The sequence below is a fragment of the Astatotilapia calliptera genome, chromosome 22, assembly GCF_964374335.1.
Source record: "Astatotilapia calliptera chromosome 22, fAstCal68.1, whole genome shotgun sequence".
Classification (NCBI taxonomy): Eukaryota; Metazoa; Chordata; class Actinopteri; order Cichliformes; family Cichlidae; genus Astatotilapia; species Astatotilapia calliptera.
This window is the reverse complement of record NC_137442.1, coordinates 35,258,971-35,277,416: the sequence shown is the minus strand read 5'-3', so window position 1 is coordinate 35,277,416 and position 18,446 is coordinate 35,258,971. Positions and strand designations below refer to the sequence as shown.

Sequence of the window (18,446 nt, the reverse complement as noted above, 5' to 3'; positions counted from 1 at the left end):
GTTAACATTACCCCAATCTTCTACCACTCTAAACATTTTGAGCGATCATGTTTGTAGACAGAATGCCATGCACGCACGAACACACACAAACACTTCCAAATACAGTGGGGGTGGTACCCACAGCTGATGACCTGATCAAACTTACCAACAGCTGATGAACAAACTACGACTACTGTGAGATGGTAAACCAAACCAATAAGTTGGACACTAACTGGAAGGTTGGTTGTAAAAACATGACCTCCTGGGCAGAGGTGAAAAGTCCAAGTCCTCATGTTGCAAACTGAGACATGAGCGCTGGTAAAAATCTTCACTTTCTATCATATTTGTATTTGGTTTCTTTTGAATGGAGATTTTCCTTTTTGCAACAAGTGTTCAAAATAAAACTTTATGTCTGTCATGGTCCCTGTGTGTGCCCGGCCAGCCCTGCAAGACTACATGTGTTTTTGTTTTAGTTTAAATCTCTGTTCCCCTCCCTCCTGCTCCTGCATCACTCGGGCTCCTGCCTTTGACATACTCACCTGCCGCTAATCACTCACCTGTTGCTCATCACTGTTTCTGGACACTACTAAAGGCAGCAGCTCAGAGCCTCTCGTGGCTGGAATATTGAACACGTTAGTGAGAAACCCGGCTTATAGATTCGACCCGCTGCTGCTAGCCTGACAACGTCTATACTGTGTGAAAACATGCAGACCTATGGGAGCTTGTGTCTGCGTGTGCGTATCATATGGATACACACATTTAGTATATGTATGCCAAGTGTTGATCATGACCTGGTTCTTGTCCTTCAGTGATGCGTTTGCAGCTGCAGTTCAGCTCTTTGTTCATGTACTCAGCTCCCTTTTCCTCTTCCTCACTGGCCCCTTTGCCTATCCACAGAAAGCCCTGCCCATCAGGGGTCCTCAGAAAGAAGGCATCATTAGAGTTTAGGCTGGCGGCACTGGCATCAACCTAAAACAGACAAGAAGTTCAGCATCTTTGCATAAACACATCATTACTTTACTAACGACAATCAGGAAATGGTTTACCTCAGCAATCCTGGTGATGGTGCCCAGGTTCCGTCTGACTTGGAAGAGTCGCGTAGGAGGTGGAGGAGGATGATCGCCCAGGCGGGATGTGCCGCTCTTATACACAATGAGGGGTTTAGATTTAAAAAGACTGAGCAGATGTGGGGGTTCTTTACCCTGAGGCACTCTGACCTGAAACCATATGAAGCAAACTGGTTTTTAACATACCAGTTAAAGAAAGTTGAAGACAATTATTTTTCACAGGACAATTTAAAGTGTTTCTGGTCGACTCGCCCGTTTTCTGTCTGTGTGTGTGTGCATGTGTAGGTCTGCTTATGTGCTTCAGGGGCGGAGCTTGCCTGGCTTCCTGCTCCTTTGGTATCACATCTGTGATCCATTGCTGATTATGGACCTGATTCCATTATGAATGATCTACACTCTAGTGTCAAAAGTATTTGCTCGTCTGCCATCACACGAATATCAAATTGAGTGATTTCTTAATCCAGAGGGTTTAATATGACCCAGCCAACAGTCTGGGAAGGCTTTCAACAAGCTTTCCACAAATGTGCATAAAAGAAGGGCCATTACGTTAGCTCCTGTCTGTATTGGGTTAGGGTCAGGTACATGGTATACACTCTTAGCATGTTTCAATGAATCACTGCACCAACTTCCTATTTTCTAGCAAAATATAAAGAAATGAGGAGTGGCTCAAGATTTTGCACAGTACTGTGCATTTAGAATAATTAACAAAGCAATCAGTACAAGTGCTTCTCATATTTATTTGACACTGGTGTTGTACCTGAACCGCATTCCCTCCCAGTGAACGATCCAGCTCTACGGTCAGGAACGCTGAGGCAGTTAGCTCATCCACAGAGCAGCTGGCTCCCTGCCTGCAGGAGACAGTAATAGTAATCAATATTCAGTTAGTCAAGTTACAGTAAATCTAGAAAGTGAACCAATCTATATTCTTAAAATAAAAATGCATAAAATAACTTTGTCACCAGCTCATTGTTATGGATTTCCAGTGGGAACCTTTTTACTTTGGTTCACTCAGTCCATTCTCCCACTTTGATTTAGTAAAATGTGAAAAAATTGAAAATAATCAGAAAAAACTACCAAACAAATAGACAAACATTCATGTTCATGTAGCTGTGATTCACTGTGATTCACTGTATTAGGAGTCTTAGCTGTCCATAGGGTGTTCTGTGATGGGAGCTTCCTCAGCTCTATGAGAAAAACTTTCAATTACCCTCATTTTGTAATAAAGATTCTGTATTATGGATGATGCATTATCATCCACACTTAGGACTAGTCATTTGAATTTAAAATTTGAGCCCTGTTTAATCCAGAATTGAATTCAAAATCCTGCTCCTCACATACAAGGTCTTAAATAATTGTCATGGTTAGCAGGGCAAACCGTGTGGAATTATTAAAGGACCCAAGATGCAGGCACTACTGATGTGAAGGAGCTTTATTTATGGTGAGTGAACATACAACAAAGACGAGGGTGGCGAAAGCAGAACTGAGAAAACCTAAACTGGGAAAACAAGCAAAAACCAAACATGAAACGGAGAAACAGGGAGATGCAGAAAGACACCGGGAGCTAACGAGACAGGAGGCAAGTAAAACTGAACACGCTCACATCAGACACGAACCTTCAAAGTAAAACAGGAAACTCAAAACACACACGAAGACAGAGACTCAGAGACGCGGGCTCTACACAGAGACCTGACTACACTAGAGGGGATACACAGGCAGGGCTGACACAGATCAGAGGGAGCACAGAATTAACACCAAACCAAATAACAAAGCCTAAAAACTAGAACTCAGGAAGTTCTACAAAACTAGGGAGCTAGAAATACTAGGACAGAAACCAAAACACAAACAGTCATAATTCATAATAAAATCAAAAGTAAAAGTACAAAAACCAAAAATAACTGAGTCACCGACCTGTGACAATAATCAGGCCCCATCTTATCTTAATGTATTAATTAATCAACAATATTCAACATATGGACACCACGGCGCCAGCTGCTCAGGCCCAAGGCTGGAGCCCACCAAAACAACTCCTTGATAACGACTGTGTGATGACTATTCTTCCCATCCCATGCAAGGCCACCTGGGTTGGCTGGCAGACTGTTTACTTAGCCTGATGGGGCGAAGGACACTGTCTCAGCTGAACTCTGGACACGCGCACACACACACACTTACACTGATAAGCACGCACTCATCCCCCTCCCTTTCCAAACGCCTTCGATGCTTGTTTCCTGCGGGGGAAGACAGACGGCGGGTCTGCGCGCCGCGCTGGAATGGTATAGGACGTATAGGACGTATAGGACGACTGCTGTGGTCCTTCGGATTACCCCCCAGCCCCCTATCCACCCCTGTGGCTAGTCACGTGCTCTAATGTTGTGATGTGGCCATTAATGTGCTCTCTGTGCAGAGGAGTTTTTTTTGTTTCCTGTTCTCATGCTGTCCTCCCATAGGTGCCCAGCGTGAGAAGAGGTCTCTTTTTTTCCTCTTGTACTTTTTCCCATTGTTGTGTAATTTTTCAGTGTTTTCTCTGCAACGCTGACGATCTCCGACTGTATTCCCATGTGGTGCCTTTGTTGTGTGTGTAAGTCGGGGGGGGGGGGGGGGGTCCTATTCCTCTGCGGGGCAACCTGCATATGGCCAATAAAGCATTCATTCAATTCAATTCAATTCAATGACCTTGTAGTACCATATCACCCTATTAGAGCACTTCGCTCTCGCTCTGCAGGCCTACTTGTTGTTCCTAGAGTATTTAAAAGTAGAATGGGAGGCAGAGCCTTCAGTTTTCAGGCCCCTCTTCTGTGGAACCAGCTTCCAGTTTGGATTCAGGAGACAGACACTATCTCTACTTTCAAGATTAGGCTTAAAACTTTCCTTTTTGCTAAAGCATATAGTTAGGGCTGGACCAGGTGACCCTGAATCCTCCCTTAGTTATGCTGCAATAGACATAGGCTGCCGGGGGATTCCCATCATGCACTGGCTGTTTCTTCTTCTCTGACGTCTTATCATTCACTGTTTGTGTTTATACACTACTTTGCATTTGATCATTAGTTATTATTAATCTCTGTCTCTCTTCCACAGCATGTTTCTTGTCCTCTCTTCTTCCCCTCACCTCCAACCAATCACAGCAGATGGCCCCGCCCCTCCCTGAGCCTGGTTCTGCCGGAGGTTTCTTCCTGTTAAAAGGGAGTTTTTCCTTCCCACTGTCGCCAAAGTGCTTGCTCATAGGGGGTCATATGATTGTTGGGTTTTTCTCTGTATGTATTATTGTAGGGTCTACCTTTCAGTATAAAGCACCAGAAGGTGACTGTTGTTGGGTTTTGGCGCTGTATAAATAAAATTGAATTGAATACTAGGTTTTTGTAATTTTTTAAAAGTCTACTAACAATATTTACATAGATACCACTCTCCTTTTTAAGAAAAACAATAACAAAAACCTGTATTCTGATTAAAAAGACAGAAATCACATAGAGAATCTCATATTTCAAAATGTTACTGATGTAGCACTTGGTAAAGTGTAAAGCTAAAATATGTCCAAAACATTGCATAAATCTGTTGGTATTTGTGTTATTCAACTATATGTTTGGATTTTTGGCTGCTACATGTTTTTCCACCAGTAGGGGGCAGTCACGAAAAAAGAAAAACTATGTTCGAAAAAGGAAAAGAAGAAGAGTGTATTTTTGGGCTCTGTATGTGAAAGCCACGGTTCTGAAGTACCCAAATAAACTCGGTTCTGCTGTTTACACCAAGTTGTCCTGGAGTGGTGTAACATTTTGGAGGTTCCACCGAGATAGTTTTTGGGACTACTTCACACAGAGGAACACAGTAAAGGAGCGTGACAGAGCAAAGGAGCTAATGCTAACGGATTGCGACAGTCTAGCTAATGCCACGGAAACTGTGTTTTCTCCGGTCGGACACACTGAGAGAGTTTTACTCGTCTTAGTTATCTTTCAAGCATGTCTGTGAACCGTGAAGATTTTTTGTTGGAATTGGAGCAGAAGTTATGTGGACTTTCTTTGGAAGAACTGCTCAGAGTATGTGAACTATGTAATATTACAGAAAAGGGCAGCAAAGAAATACAAAGCAAATCTCGCAGAGCTCTCGTTAAGCTTATTAGCCAGTTTTGTGAACGAGAAGAGCTTTTACAGCGAGAGGATGAAGGCATGTCGGTGCTTCTGGAGCTAAATGATGTGCTGGTTTTGCTGGTGGAGGCGCGGTCAGCGGCTGTCGGCGCAGGAGCGGTGGTCCGGTCTTCATCTTCAGACAGAGCGGAGATGATGGTGGAGGCTGTGCACGAGGAGCAACTGGCAGCGGCGCGGGCACCTCCGGAGCAGCGGACAGGGCCGATGACATCGCTAGAGCATCAGGCGGCTCAAGGGACATCAGCGGAGCAGCAGGTGGCCATGAGGACGTCGCTGGACGGCGAAACACAGCGCAAGGGGAGAGACTGTATTGGCAACAGCTGCTGTAATGTTTCATCAGGTGGATTCAGAAAAGACTTCAGGATAAGTGGACCTGTGGGTGAGTCTACAGCTAAAGACACGCTGAGTTTCAGTAGCTTAGAGCACCAGATGGAAAGCGGCTTAAAAACGGGCTACTCTGAAGCTGAGATTGTGGAGGCTGTCATACGTGCCATCAGTCCTGGGTTAAAACTAAGGAGCTATTTGGAAGGGAAAGAAGATCTCACATTGACCAGCCTGAGACAAGTTCTAAAAGTTCTAAAAGCCCATTATGCAGAAACGGATGCAACAGTACTGTACCAGCAATTAACCAAAGCTACACAGGGGGCAAATGAAACACCACTTGAGTTCCTGATTAGAGTGCACCCAGTCTAGCCTAAAGTATAACAAAGAACTTGTTCAAAGTCAATGTTTTCAGTCCATTAGAACGGGTCTTCTAAATGACAATGTCAGAGCAGAAATGAGAGCATATTTGCAGGATGAAAACTGTAGCGATGAACTCTTATTAATGAAAATGCAAACAGCCCAGTACAATGAAAGCGAGAGAGCGTTAAAGGCAAAAGCCCACAGGTCATTTAGAACAGGACTAAATGTAGTTGAGCAGAATGTAGCGCTTACTGAGCCCCGCACAAGCCAGCCTGACACAAAACTGGCTAAAACCCTCAAAGATAACTCCTTATTTGCAAAAATTGAGGAAAGTAACTCAGCAATTAGGGAACTCACAGGACAGGTAGCTTCACTAGTGCAAACTGTCCAACGAGATAGAAGTGGTGATGGTGGTAGACAAGTCAGGGCGTACAGAAAGGCAGCTCAGAGACCAAAAAGGCGATGCTCTGCATGTCAACAAGAAAACAGGGACTGTGACCATTGTTTCAAATGTGGCAGTGACTCTCACTGGGCAAAGGGATGTAAAGTAAGGGGAGCTCAGAAGCAGGAAAACTGGGCGGGGCTGTGACTGCGGGACAAGCCACAGCTTTACCACCAATGTCCCAATGTGATAACATTCCCAAGGCCCAAAGCTTATCCCTAGCATCACCAACCGACTCAGGAAATCCTAAAATTAGGAACCAACCCCCAAACGTGTTAAATTTAAGTACCAAAAAAAGAAAAGTAGCACAGCTCGTGGGCAGAAAGTGTCTAGTATGGTGTAGAATGAATAACTGCAAAACACAGGCACTGTGGGACACGGGAGCCCAAGTTTCAATAATGAGTGCATGCTGGAAATCAGACAATTTACCTCACTTAGAAGTTCACCCCATCAGCGATTTACTAAGTAAGGATGAACTTTTAGACTTGAGAGCTGTAAATGGATCTGAAGTCCCTTTCCAGGGTTGGGTAGAAGTTAGCCTTAGCCTTTGTGATTCGAGAGGAAAAGCTGTAGCTCAGAATGAGGTTCGGGTTCCAATCCTAGTAAGTCAGGATGTGATGCAAAAACCAATAATAGGGTTTAATGCTATTGAGGAACTGATAAAAAAAGACACTACTCAGTCCAGTGAAAGCTTGTCTTTACTCAGAAACTCTCTAAGAGTAGGATCAAGCAAAGCAGAAGCACTGTTGAATAGGGATGGGTATCGAAAACCGGTTCTTGTTGAGAACCGGTTCCCACTGTTTCAATTCCTTGGAATCGTTTGCCATTTTTGCAAACGATTCCCTTATCGATTCCAGTCGCCCCGAATGACGTCACCACGTTGCGGAGCGTCATTTACCTGGCAGGAAACATGGCGCCTAAGCGGCTCAAACGCTCAAAAGTTTGATTATACTTTATGAGAACCGATGACAACAGGGCAACTTGCAAAGTAGATATTTCATTTAAGGGAGGAAACACTACGAATATGCAAAAGCATTTGCTCACAAAACACGCGATGACACTCGTTTTTAATTCCGCTCCGGACTCGTGACTCTCAACCCAGCAGCAGCGCTAACGTTTGCACGTCCTCTCCCGTTAATGCGGCAGGTAAATAATCAACTAACAGTGCATATTATGTTAGCGCAATCTGCCTTATTACAAGACCTGCCATTACTGTACATGTAGGTGACCATGATGAGAGAGACAGACAGAGTCTGGCTGGCGCTCGCTGGCAGTTCTCGCTGCAGTCTACCGGTAGCGTCTCCTTTCAGGCCACGATAGACTAATGTCACCGAGCAGTGTCTAAGTTTGTGGTCAAAGGCTTGCACCCATTTGCCACAGCAGATGCCCCCGATTTTTGGTAAGTGAATGTGTTTAATTGTAGGCAGGGACATTACTGGATATTCTTGTGTAATTGCCACAGAACAATTTATGTTATACTTTGTTATTGCTACAGAAGAATGTTGCAGCTTTAAGGCAGGGATGACTCCTGGAGTTGCTTTCTCACTGCATATGCTTTATTTCACAATCAGATCGATTCGATAACAAAAACATACAGCAGCTCCTCTCCTACTCCTAGCCCTTCGCTGCGGTGGAAAAAAGAACGACTTCAATCCCCTTCAAGGAATATACGTACAAAATAGTTTTCCTGATACACCAATGGGGCGTTCAATGCCATCTTGTAAATATGAGTACTCTGGCAGAGTAACAGTTCAAATGAAAAATACACCAGAACAAACAAGCAAACAAAAAAAGAAGTGTGGGGTACCTTTGAACCAATGAACAAAGTATAACAATTTATACTTTTTAACATAACCCGACCCCGTCAATATGTGATATGTCTCACAAGAATATTTATTTTATTATTTTACATTTACAATTTTTTTTTCCTGGGGACCCTGTGACACCCCATTGAAGAGCCGTAGGCTGGATCTCTCAAGATCTCACTGTTGGGTTTGTAAGGCCATGTTACTCCTAAATTTCTATCTTGTTCAAAGAGAAGATATAAAACAAAGCTCTGAGCTAATCGACCTTAGTGTTCTCCTTTTTAAAAAAAAAAAAAAAAGAATCGATAAGAGAATCGATAAAGAATCGAATCGTTAAACAGAATCGAAAATGGAATCGGAATCGTTAAAATCTTATCAATACCCATCCCTACTGTTGAACCTTATCCACACCACCAGTAGCGAGATAGTTACTTATCCTATCAGATCAGGACGCAAAGCTATTGTCGTACCGAGTGGACAAATGTACGGCGTTAGTTGTTCCATCAAAACAGACCTAAAGGTAAAAAGTGAAATGCTTTTTGAGCCAGATGAAAACTTGTCTTTAGATGAGGGTCTGAAATCTAACTGCCAGTTGCTGTCTATATCAGGCAGTACCCGCAAAGTCAATATCTATGTTACTAATGCTACCAAACATGACATTGTGCTGCCACCTAAAACCCTTCTAGGTAACAGAGAGAGGGTAACACATAGTTATCCTGTAAATCTCAAAGAAGCTCAGATAGGCTCGATTGTAGAAAAAGACAATCAGAACCCACCTAGCTCAGCAGAAGAGCCTTGGGAACCATCTGTCAATTTGGGCCACCTTAACACAGAACAACAGGCAGTTGTCTTGAAAATGTTAAGGGAGGAGTCAGGCGCATTTGCTAAACACAAAGAGGAAGTTGGTTACATAAAAAATTTAAAAATGGATATCAAACTCACTGATCAGATTCCTGTAGCCAAATCCTATAATGCGGTCCCACGTGCTCTCTATGATGAAGTAAAAAGTCACATTCAGGACTTGTTAAAAAAAGACTTTATTCACAAATCAACCTCACCATATGCCTCTCCAATAGTGTGTGTGAGGAGGCGGGATGGAGGCCTGAGACTGTGTGTTGATTATAGGGGCCTCAATAAAAAGACCATTCCAGACAGACACCCTATTCCACGAATACAGGAAATCCTTGATGGACTTGGCGGCAATAGGTGGTTTAGTGTGCTTGACCAAGGCAAAGCGTACTATCAAGGTGAAATCAGCGAAGATTCAAAAAAATATACCGCCTTCACAACACCCTGGGGGCTGTATGAATGGAATAGAATCCCATTTGGACTCACCAATGCACCTGCAGCTTTCCAGCGGAGCATGGAGGAAAGTTTGGAAGGCTTGAGGGACAAAATATGCACTCCATATTTAGATGATGTTTTGGTGTACAGTCAAACATTTGAACAGCATATTGAAGATTTGAGATCAGTTCTCAAACGTCAGCGGGCTTGGGGAGTAAAACTAAGACCTGATAAATGTGACTTGTTTAAAAATGAGGTCCGCTATGTGGGCAAAATCATTTCAGCAGACGGCTACAAAATGGATGACCAAGAGGTACAAGCAGTACGAGCTTTGAAGGACAACCCACCAACAAACATTAAAGAGCTGAGAAAGCTTTTAGGATTTTTAGGATACTACCGAAGCTATGTACAAGATTTTTCAAGACATGCAAAGTGCCTATATGATTTACTCTCAGTTGACCACACCCAAACACCAGCGCGGTCAGCCAAGGCGGGGCATGCTGCACCCACCCAAAAAATCATATGGAGTGACAGCCACCAAAAAGCACTAGACTATTTGGTGGATGTTTTGACTAATCCACCTGTGATGGCTTATCCTAAGTTTGAGGAACCCTTCATTCTGCACATCGATGCTTCAGAAGAAGGCCTTGGTGCAGTTTTGTATCAGAGGCAGGACAGTAAATTAAGAGTCATTGGATATGGGTCAAGAACATTAACACAAGCTGAGAGGAACTACAGGTGGCACTCAGGGAAACTTGAGTTTTTGGCACTAAAATGGGCTGTGACTGAGCGCTTTAGAGACTATTTGTTCTATGCTCCCTCAGTGACAGTGTACAGTGATAACAACCCTTTAACCAATTTTTTAGGCACAGCTAAACTGAATGCAACAGGACACAGATGGGTTTCTGAGCTGGCTGATTTTAACATAACACTGAAATACCGACCCGGAAAAAGTAACGTTGATGCAGACTTTTTGTCCAGAACACCTTCTAGTATGGATTCATACATGTCAGAATGTACTGAGCTGTGTTCGCCTGAAGTGTTAAGCGCAGTACTGAATGCCATTGAAACACAGGAAGACAAACAACTGGATTGGATATCAGCCATAACATGCAATCCAGAAGTAAACAAAATACTTACAGAAAATCAGCCAGATGTGAGGATCACAACGCAGGAGCTATTGCAAGCTCAAAAGCAGGACCCTGCCATAGCTTATGTTCTCAACTTAAAGAGTACTGGTGCGAGTCTTGACAAGACATCAGCGCTCAAAACCCCTAAAGGAAAACAGCTACTACACGAGTGGAAAAAGCTGTTTATCTCAGATGACGGGTTGCTGATACGAAAGACTGTGACTTACACTCAGATTGTGATTCCGGAATCGCGCAAAGAACTGGTGTACAAACACCTTCACTGCGAAATGGGTCACTTGGGGGTGGACCGTGTGATGAATTTGGCAAGGAGTAGGTTTTATTGGCCGAATATGTACAAAGATATTGAGTTTTTCATCACACAGGTGTGCAAATGTAATATTCAGAAAAAACCTACAGTTCAGTGTAGGGCCCCCATGTGTCACGTGCCGGCTACTGCACCCTTTGAAATGGTTTCAATAGACTATGTCCATCTCGAAAAGAGCAGGGGAGGGTATGAGTATATTTTAGTGTTACAGGACAACTTCACCAAGTTTGCTCAAGCCTACCCTACACGCAACAAATCTGGCAAAACAGCAGCAGATAAAATTTTTAATGACTTTTCCTTGAAATTTGGTTTTCCTGGTAAATTACATCACGATCAAGGCAGAGAATTTGAAAACCATTTATTCAAACAGCTGCAGAAGTACACAGGAATAGCCAATTCAAAGACCACACCCTACCATCCACAGGGGAACCCAGTGGAAAGGTTTAATCGCACCTTGCTGTCAATGCTCCGGACCCTGGATGAGGAAAAGAAAGGAAACTGGAGTGACTATGTAAACAAAGTTGTGCATGCCTATAATTGCACAACTAGTGACTCGACAGGATACTCGCACTTTTATTTACTCTTTGGTAGACATCCACGTCTCCCTATTGATGTAATTTTTGGACTGAGTGAGACGAACAAATGCAAATCATATGAGGATTATGCTCACAAATGGCAACAACAAATGAAAGAAGCATATGACATTGCATCCAGAAACATTAAAAAGACTCTGGCAAGAGGGAAATCACATTATGACCTGAAGAGACAAAGTGCTGTACTCTCACCTGGGGACAGGGTACTTGTCAGGAACATGTCAGAGAGGGGAGGCCCGGGAAAGTTACGCTCCTATTGGGAGGATCAAGTTCACATAGTGATCTCTCAAAAGGGGGAAAACAGCCCTGTTTATGAGGTTAAGCCGGAGCGTGGTGCTGGGCGAGGCCGTATCCTCCACCACAACATGTTAATGCCCTGTAATGCATTACCGCTTCCCACAATAACAAGAACTGAACGATGCCACACTACACAGACACAAAAACAAAGAGACCTACAAGACGCATCGAACCATATAGAGAGCTCAGATGATGAAGAACAGTATTGGTCTCAGAGAGTGAGGCACCACCACTGTCAGCCTCAAGGGGATTTAATGGTGTCTGCACCTGCTACTGAACTGGACCAGGACCTTCAGCAAAAGAGCACGGAGCTTAGAGTGGATGCTGAAGAGTTTCAAGTAGAAATGGTGAATGGACAAGGTAACGCTGAACATGACACCTCAGCATCATCAGACACTGTTGCTTCGCCAGGTCAGCCCAGTGAAATGAACCCAGAACTGTCGGAACCGCAGCCGAGAAGATCTCAGAGGGAGAGATGTCCACGGAAAATATTGACTTATGATGCGTTTGGCCAACCAGTTCAAAGAGCAATTGGTAACAGTGTTAACCCATTGTATGCCAGTGCAGCAGCACCGCCATTCTATGACCAGTTTGGAGTACCTTGGGCAGCTCTACAGATGCCTTACTATGCAGCTTATGTGCCAGTTAGTTATTATTGAACTGTGAAAGAGTTTTTTTGAATTTAAATGATGTTACTTTTCAAAAATGTATGGGGACTTACAAGGCCTTACCAATATGGTGACACAAGTATTTGATACTTTTGGGATGGTAGCGTAAGACATTGGATCGTTATGTTTGATGAGGTTAATTGTGATTAAATGGTTACTATCTAAGTTGATAAGCTCCGGAGCACGTGATAAAGTGATAGTAATGTCTTAGAGGGTAATAATTGTATGTGGACTGTTGGAAACAACTCAGCATTGTTATAAGCCGATGCTTATCTGGTAAGAGAGTAACATGTGATTCTGTCACCTGAGGTCCAATAGTGCATCATGAAAGTGATCTTAAAGCACTGCTAAATCCTATTCCGACTTACGCCATCTCTACGTTGTCAGAAGGAAAAGAGAAGTATAGTTGTTTATTTTTGTTTCTTATTGTCATGTTTCCTCAATGTTGGGACAACATTTATTTAGCAGGGGAGGAATGTAGCACTTGGTAAAGTGTAAAGCTAAAATATGTCCAAAACATTGCATAAATCTGTTGGTATTTGTGTTATTCAACTATATGTTTGGATTTTTGGCTGCTACATGTTTTTCCACCAGTAGGGGGCAGTCACGAAAAAAGAAAAACTATGTTCGAAAAAGGAAAAGAAGAAGAGTGTATTTTTGGGCTCTGTATGTGAAAGCCACGGTTCTGAAGTACCCAAATAAACTCGGTTCTGCTGTTTACACCAAGTTGTCCTGGAGTGGTGTAACACTGAGTATCAGACAAAGGTTTCTCAGAAGAACATTCTCCAAGCTTTGGAACCGCCGACATGGCTCCAATAGCTTGGAGAATGTTTTCTGATATGCAAAATAAAATGAACATTTTTTCCCCAAACATTCTCCACTTCTTTGACCTTCTGGATGAGGTTTCCTCACTTAACACTGAACGCTTGTCCCTTTGCAATATGCCAGCGTTGAGTTCTTTTTCCCACGTTGCCTTTCTGTATCACCATGAATCCTTTATTCATTATATTTTGATCCATCAGCCTGATCTGTTTTTCAAATCATTCTTGTAGTATTCTTCTTGTAGGCATAACTCAGGATGTCAATTAGTATGTCAACTTCCCTTAATTCTCCCGTTTCAGTTTTTTTTTGATACACTAATCCCTTACTTGTAATTACCTTGTAAATCCCCTTTGTAATTCTGCAAACCTTCTAAAAGGTCCAGTCAGTGTACAAACTGTTGTGATACCCTTGTCTCACAATTTTTTATGCTCAATCATCCAAGTATGGAAATCCCAAAAAGTTGATTCTGCTCACCTGGATGTAGCGTTTTCAGTGGGAGAAATGTTTTGTCACTCATCCAGGTGACTTCTACAGTCTCAGCTGACTGCAGACTACAGGTGCAAGTTTCAGTCATTATGCAAATGTACTGTTTATATGGTTGGGGAACCTGCAATCACCTAAGACCAAAGAAGACACTTGAATGAGTGACTGAACGCTACGTCCAGATGAACAGATTCAACTTTAGGGCTCAGGTTGGTATTTTAATGTCTCCCTCCAAAATATGCTCCCCCAGATTTTATTCCATTGATTGATTTCATTATCACTTTCCTGAAGATGTTTTATTCCCTTGGTCTAATAATGATGTTGGAATTCGATTTTGGATTCTTTGTCCTTTCATCTTGCTTGGTAATGAGAATAGCATACAGAGACTGTTCTCATTCCCGACGCGTAACATACCGCCACGTCCCGAGGCGCTCCATAGGAATGCGAAAGGTAACCTTCCACGTCCCTGTGATACACGCCGGATTGTGGATGGAATCCAATAGGATGATGCTCCCTAACCTAAACCACAACCTTAATCGTGTTAGATAGTGTTTTCCAATCACAATAAATGATTCAGTCCAAAAGGTTCTCATCTTTCCTCCTGTTTCCGAAAGCGTAACATACAGACGATTTGTCGATTTTGTAATATGTTACGTTTTGGGATGAGAACGTGTTGGCATACATATACAGTGAGCAGAGCATAATACGAAGTCTTGATCTGGTCAGTTAGTGGACGGGGCTGCTCAGTTTCAGCTGCTTCAGTGTTAAATACAGAGATAACAGTGAGACTCCACCCCCCTCATATTTTCTGAAAGCAGGGAAATAGCATGGTGTCAAAAGGGCCAGTGACCATGTGGAGTGTGCCCTAAAGGTCGACTAGTCCTGGGGGTGCACCACTTTTTACCAGCATCAGCAGTGACAGGACATTTGGTGGTGAGAATCAGAGCATGTGTATTGGATGCAAAGTAGCTCAGTTTCTGAACTCATACCAGGTGTAGATTATCTGCCCCTTCCTGTAAGTGTACAGGATGATGTAGCAGTCTCCACCGTAGAACTGACCATAGTTCTTAGGATCAACAGGGACCCTACCACTGCTCTCCACCCTCCAGATCTATAAAATGAGAAAAATAAGAATAGTTATTTCTCTAGTAACACCATAATAATTTTCAACAAAAACTGATTTGCTGTTGCAATAGGTCAACTCATCTTCCCTCAAAGCAGTGTTCCTAGTATCATGTGCCAACATGAATCATGTCACCTACAGCCAAATAGCTCCAGAATCAAAGCAAATTAATTTTACTTTATATAGCACTTTTAAAAACAACAACTGTTGACCAAAGTACTGTACAATAGAATAATCAGATAAAATTTAAAAAGAAAGTAAAATTAAGGATAAGAAAATAATAAAATAATGACAGACCTGACTGGCCTTAAAAGCCAAGGAGTAAAAATGGGCCTTTAGACGAGTTTTAAAAGTATCCAGTGTTGGAGAGGATCTGATATGTAAAGGCAGTTTAGTCCACAGTTTCAGAGCAGTCACAGCAAAAGTCCGATCTCCTCTGTGTTTTAATCTAGACCTAGGGACAACTAGAAGCTCCTGCGAGACCTCAAAGATCTCACTGGAGTGTACCAATTTAGAAGGTAAGACAAGTGCTGAGAAGCCATCTCAGTGATAAGAATAAGACCCATGCTATCAATACATACAGATTACCAGGCATCAGATACTCAGGTGGAATAATAAACTGGCCACACAAGGACATCAATGCCACCAATGTCAAGACATGAAAGCTCCTTATAGTACATGGAGGTCTCCACCTAAAGTTCACTGAGGCTCAAAGAGCAACAGCAGTTTCAGAGCCACAGTCTGAAGCACACCTATAGCCCCTCGTGCTTCTGTTTTCTTCTCTCCTTCTTTCTGATGATTGCCACCACTACCACAACTGCTGTCTTCTTCTCCGTGTTAACTAGTTGGCTGCCCAGCAGCTGCTTGTCAATTTTCAGTGTAATTTAATTTTATTTACAATACCGCTCAAAGGTTTTAGAAAACCCCAATTTTTCCAGTTATTTATTGCAATTCATGTCGTTCAAGTCCAATGAATAGTTTGAAATGGTACAAAGGTAAGTGGTGAACTGCCAGAGGTTAAAATAAAAGGTAAGGTTGCCCAAAACTGAAAAAAAGTACATTTCAGAATTACATTAAAAGGTTTTTCAGGGAACACAACATGGGCCAACAGTTTAAATCTGTTCTGCAGCAAAGGAGTTTGATCAAGCTTTGAAAGCTGGTGCTGCTAATTCCTACAGATGTTCCAACTTCTCTGGATGACTTCCAACGCGCTCTGTCTGCATGAAAGCAGTGTTGGAGCACACTGTGGCATCATACCCTTGTGAGCATCAGTCGAACAGTACTGCAGAAAGTAGTGTGTTGCTACAAAAATAGCGAGAAAAAGGCAATTAACATTGGAAGAGAGACAGACCATCACTTATAAATGTAGGTCTGTCCTACAGAGAAACTGCAATGTAAGTCAAGGTGTCAGTGAGTCCAGTTTCCTTCACCATCAAAAGGCTCAGAAGCTGGAGCAAACTGCAGGTTTGACAGGATGAGTTGCAGCAAGAAAGCCATCCCTAAGATGGCAGAATAAGACAAAGAGGCTTGTCTGGGCCATGAAACACTGCGACTAGGCTACTGAAGACTGGAAGAAGGTATTATGGACTGATGAATCAAAGTTTGAAATCTTCGATTCATCACGCAGCATCTTTGTAGGCCGTCGAGTAGGTGAAAGGACGGGTCCACTTGGTCTATAAACTGATTCCATAATTTATTTGATTCCAATTGCTTATTGGTACTATGCTTTCATTTCAGAGTGCAATGAGACATTAAACTGCATAATTCTCAATAAAAATCTGGAAAAATGGGGGTGTTCTAAAACTTTCGACTGGTAGTGTAAGTCTCACCATTTGAACACTGTCTTATCCCCAATGTCATCAGTAGTCTTTAAGCACAAATGAACCAGGATTCTGATGCATGCTCAGGTACTTGATTTCACACACCTGTGGCCATGAAAGCTATTGGAACGCCTGAATTCAACGGTTTAGATGGACAAGTGAATATTTTTAGTAGTAAAGTGTGTATGTATCTTAGTGCCTTGAGGCAATTGTTGTTTGGTGCTATATGAATAAAACTGAATTGAACTGAATTTTTTTACAGGTCCACAACACAGAAATGAAGATTTATTTTTTTTATTCTTTTATTTTTTGTGGGAAATTGTTACTGTGTCTCCACAGTATTCCTGGTAAAACAGGAAAAAACAAAAACGGTCGGATTAACCACGTTACCCCAAAGACGGTGAACTCTAAAGAGAAAATGATAAAGGTAACAAGTGAAGCACCAGCATAGTTTCACATGGACACTACTTTTAGAGTTCTAGGGAGCTTGGAAAGAAAGAGACAGGACTTCTTTCAGTTTCTTCTTCTTCTTCAGTTCTAAAACCAAATGGTGGAGAGTCTCAGGTATTTAAACCCTAGTGGGTGTTGTGCCTTAAGAGGGTTGTTGACCAACTATCGATCATGTGCATCATCACATGAGCCAAGGTTTGGAAAGGGTGTGGGTCATTATCAGCAGAGGTTTCGGGTGAAACCACTGTGAGACCTTGCCTCCCCTATCGGGATCAAATCACACAAGATGTGAGTGAGCGTTAAGACCACTTCGACAGGACAAGAGTCACCTGTACATCTGCACTTAAAGGTAAGGATCACTCTTTCTTTCTTTCTTTCTTTTCTTCAAGAAACTTTAAAAAGTCCAGATTACCACGACCTCGATGACTGAGAACATACACAGACATACAGTACAGTTCATTCACCTGTGTTTCTCCACTCCCATCATCCACCATGTTATACTGAGCTGCCATGTGGTGGGACTCATGAAGTTTTGAGGCATCAAACTCAACTTGCTGAATCTTGGCAACCTTCTCAGTGGTGAACACCTTCCCAAAACCCTCACTCTGATCTCTCTCCTTCCAGTCCAGGAAGAACTGCTTGAACATGGGAGTCTCTCCTCCTTCTGGAAGCACCTGAATCTGCAGGACCATCAGGAGGAACATCACTGGAACTATTTCCATTTCCAATACAGGATAGTTTTCCAATAGTCCTGTACTTTTACTTACAGGAAACTTTCAAAGAATAATGTGAAAATATGTCCAGTTTCCATGAAGTGAAACTGAAAGTAAACCTGTGTGTTTGCTGGGTAGCCCATCTGCTTGATGAAGTTCTCAGCTGTTTTCATGGCCTCTTTTCTTTCATTGGGATTAGCATTATGTCCTGCAGGAAAAAAATAGATGAAGTCAATGCTGATATGAAACTGGGTAGCTTATTTCACTTATAACAAGCCATTCAAAGCAAGTCCCAGAATCTCTTAGCTAACACTGTTTGAGCACCTTTCCATACAAATATCATTTTGTTTTTGCCGTGATCCAGGATGAAGCATTCATCTGATAGTAGGTCACTCTGCAGGAAGGGGTTTTCTTCCTTCACAACAGTCACTGTCATGGATCCTGATGCATCAGACACCTGGTAATAATAATAATAATAATAATAAAAAGTTATATGATGGTTCTTGACTTCATTTAAGAATTTGTGCAAATGTTAGATAGAAAACAAACAGAAAAAGTTCTTATATGAATGTGTTTAAATGTGTGAATGATGCAGAGGTGGAGTACAAATACTCTGTTACTGTACTTA

At 42.4% G+C, this 18,446-nt stretch overlaps 1 protein-coding gene across 1 annotated transcript in view; it reads right to left on the bottom strand.

Moving 5' to 3' along the window:
* scin (scinderin) overlaps positions 1-18,446 on the bottom strand; it is a 53,670-nt gene that overhangs the window by 21,920 nt on the left and 13,304 nt on the right. The window contains exons 6-12 of the mRNA XM_026156457.2: positions 18,143-18,275; positions 17,938-18,026; positions 17,570-17,785; positions 14,702-14,823; positions 1,804-1,894; positions 1,026-1,196; positions 771-948 (exon numbers count right to left, since the gene is read on the bottom strand). Of these exons, the coding sequence (XP_026012242.2) occupies positions 771-948; positions 1,026-1,196; positions 1,804-1,894; positions 14,702-14,823; positions 17,570-17,785; positions 17,938-18,026; positions 18,143-18,275 (1,000 nt within the window). The remainder of the gene's footprint in view (positions 1-770; positions 949-1,025; positions 1,197-1,803; positions 1,895-14,701; positions 14,824-17,569; positions 17,786-17,937; positions 18,027-18,142; positions 18,276-18,446) is intronic.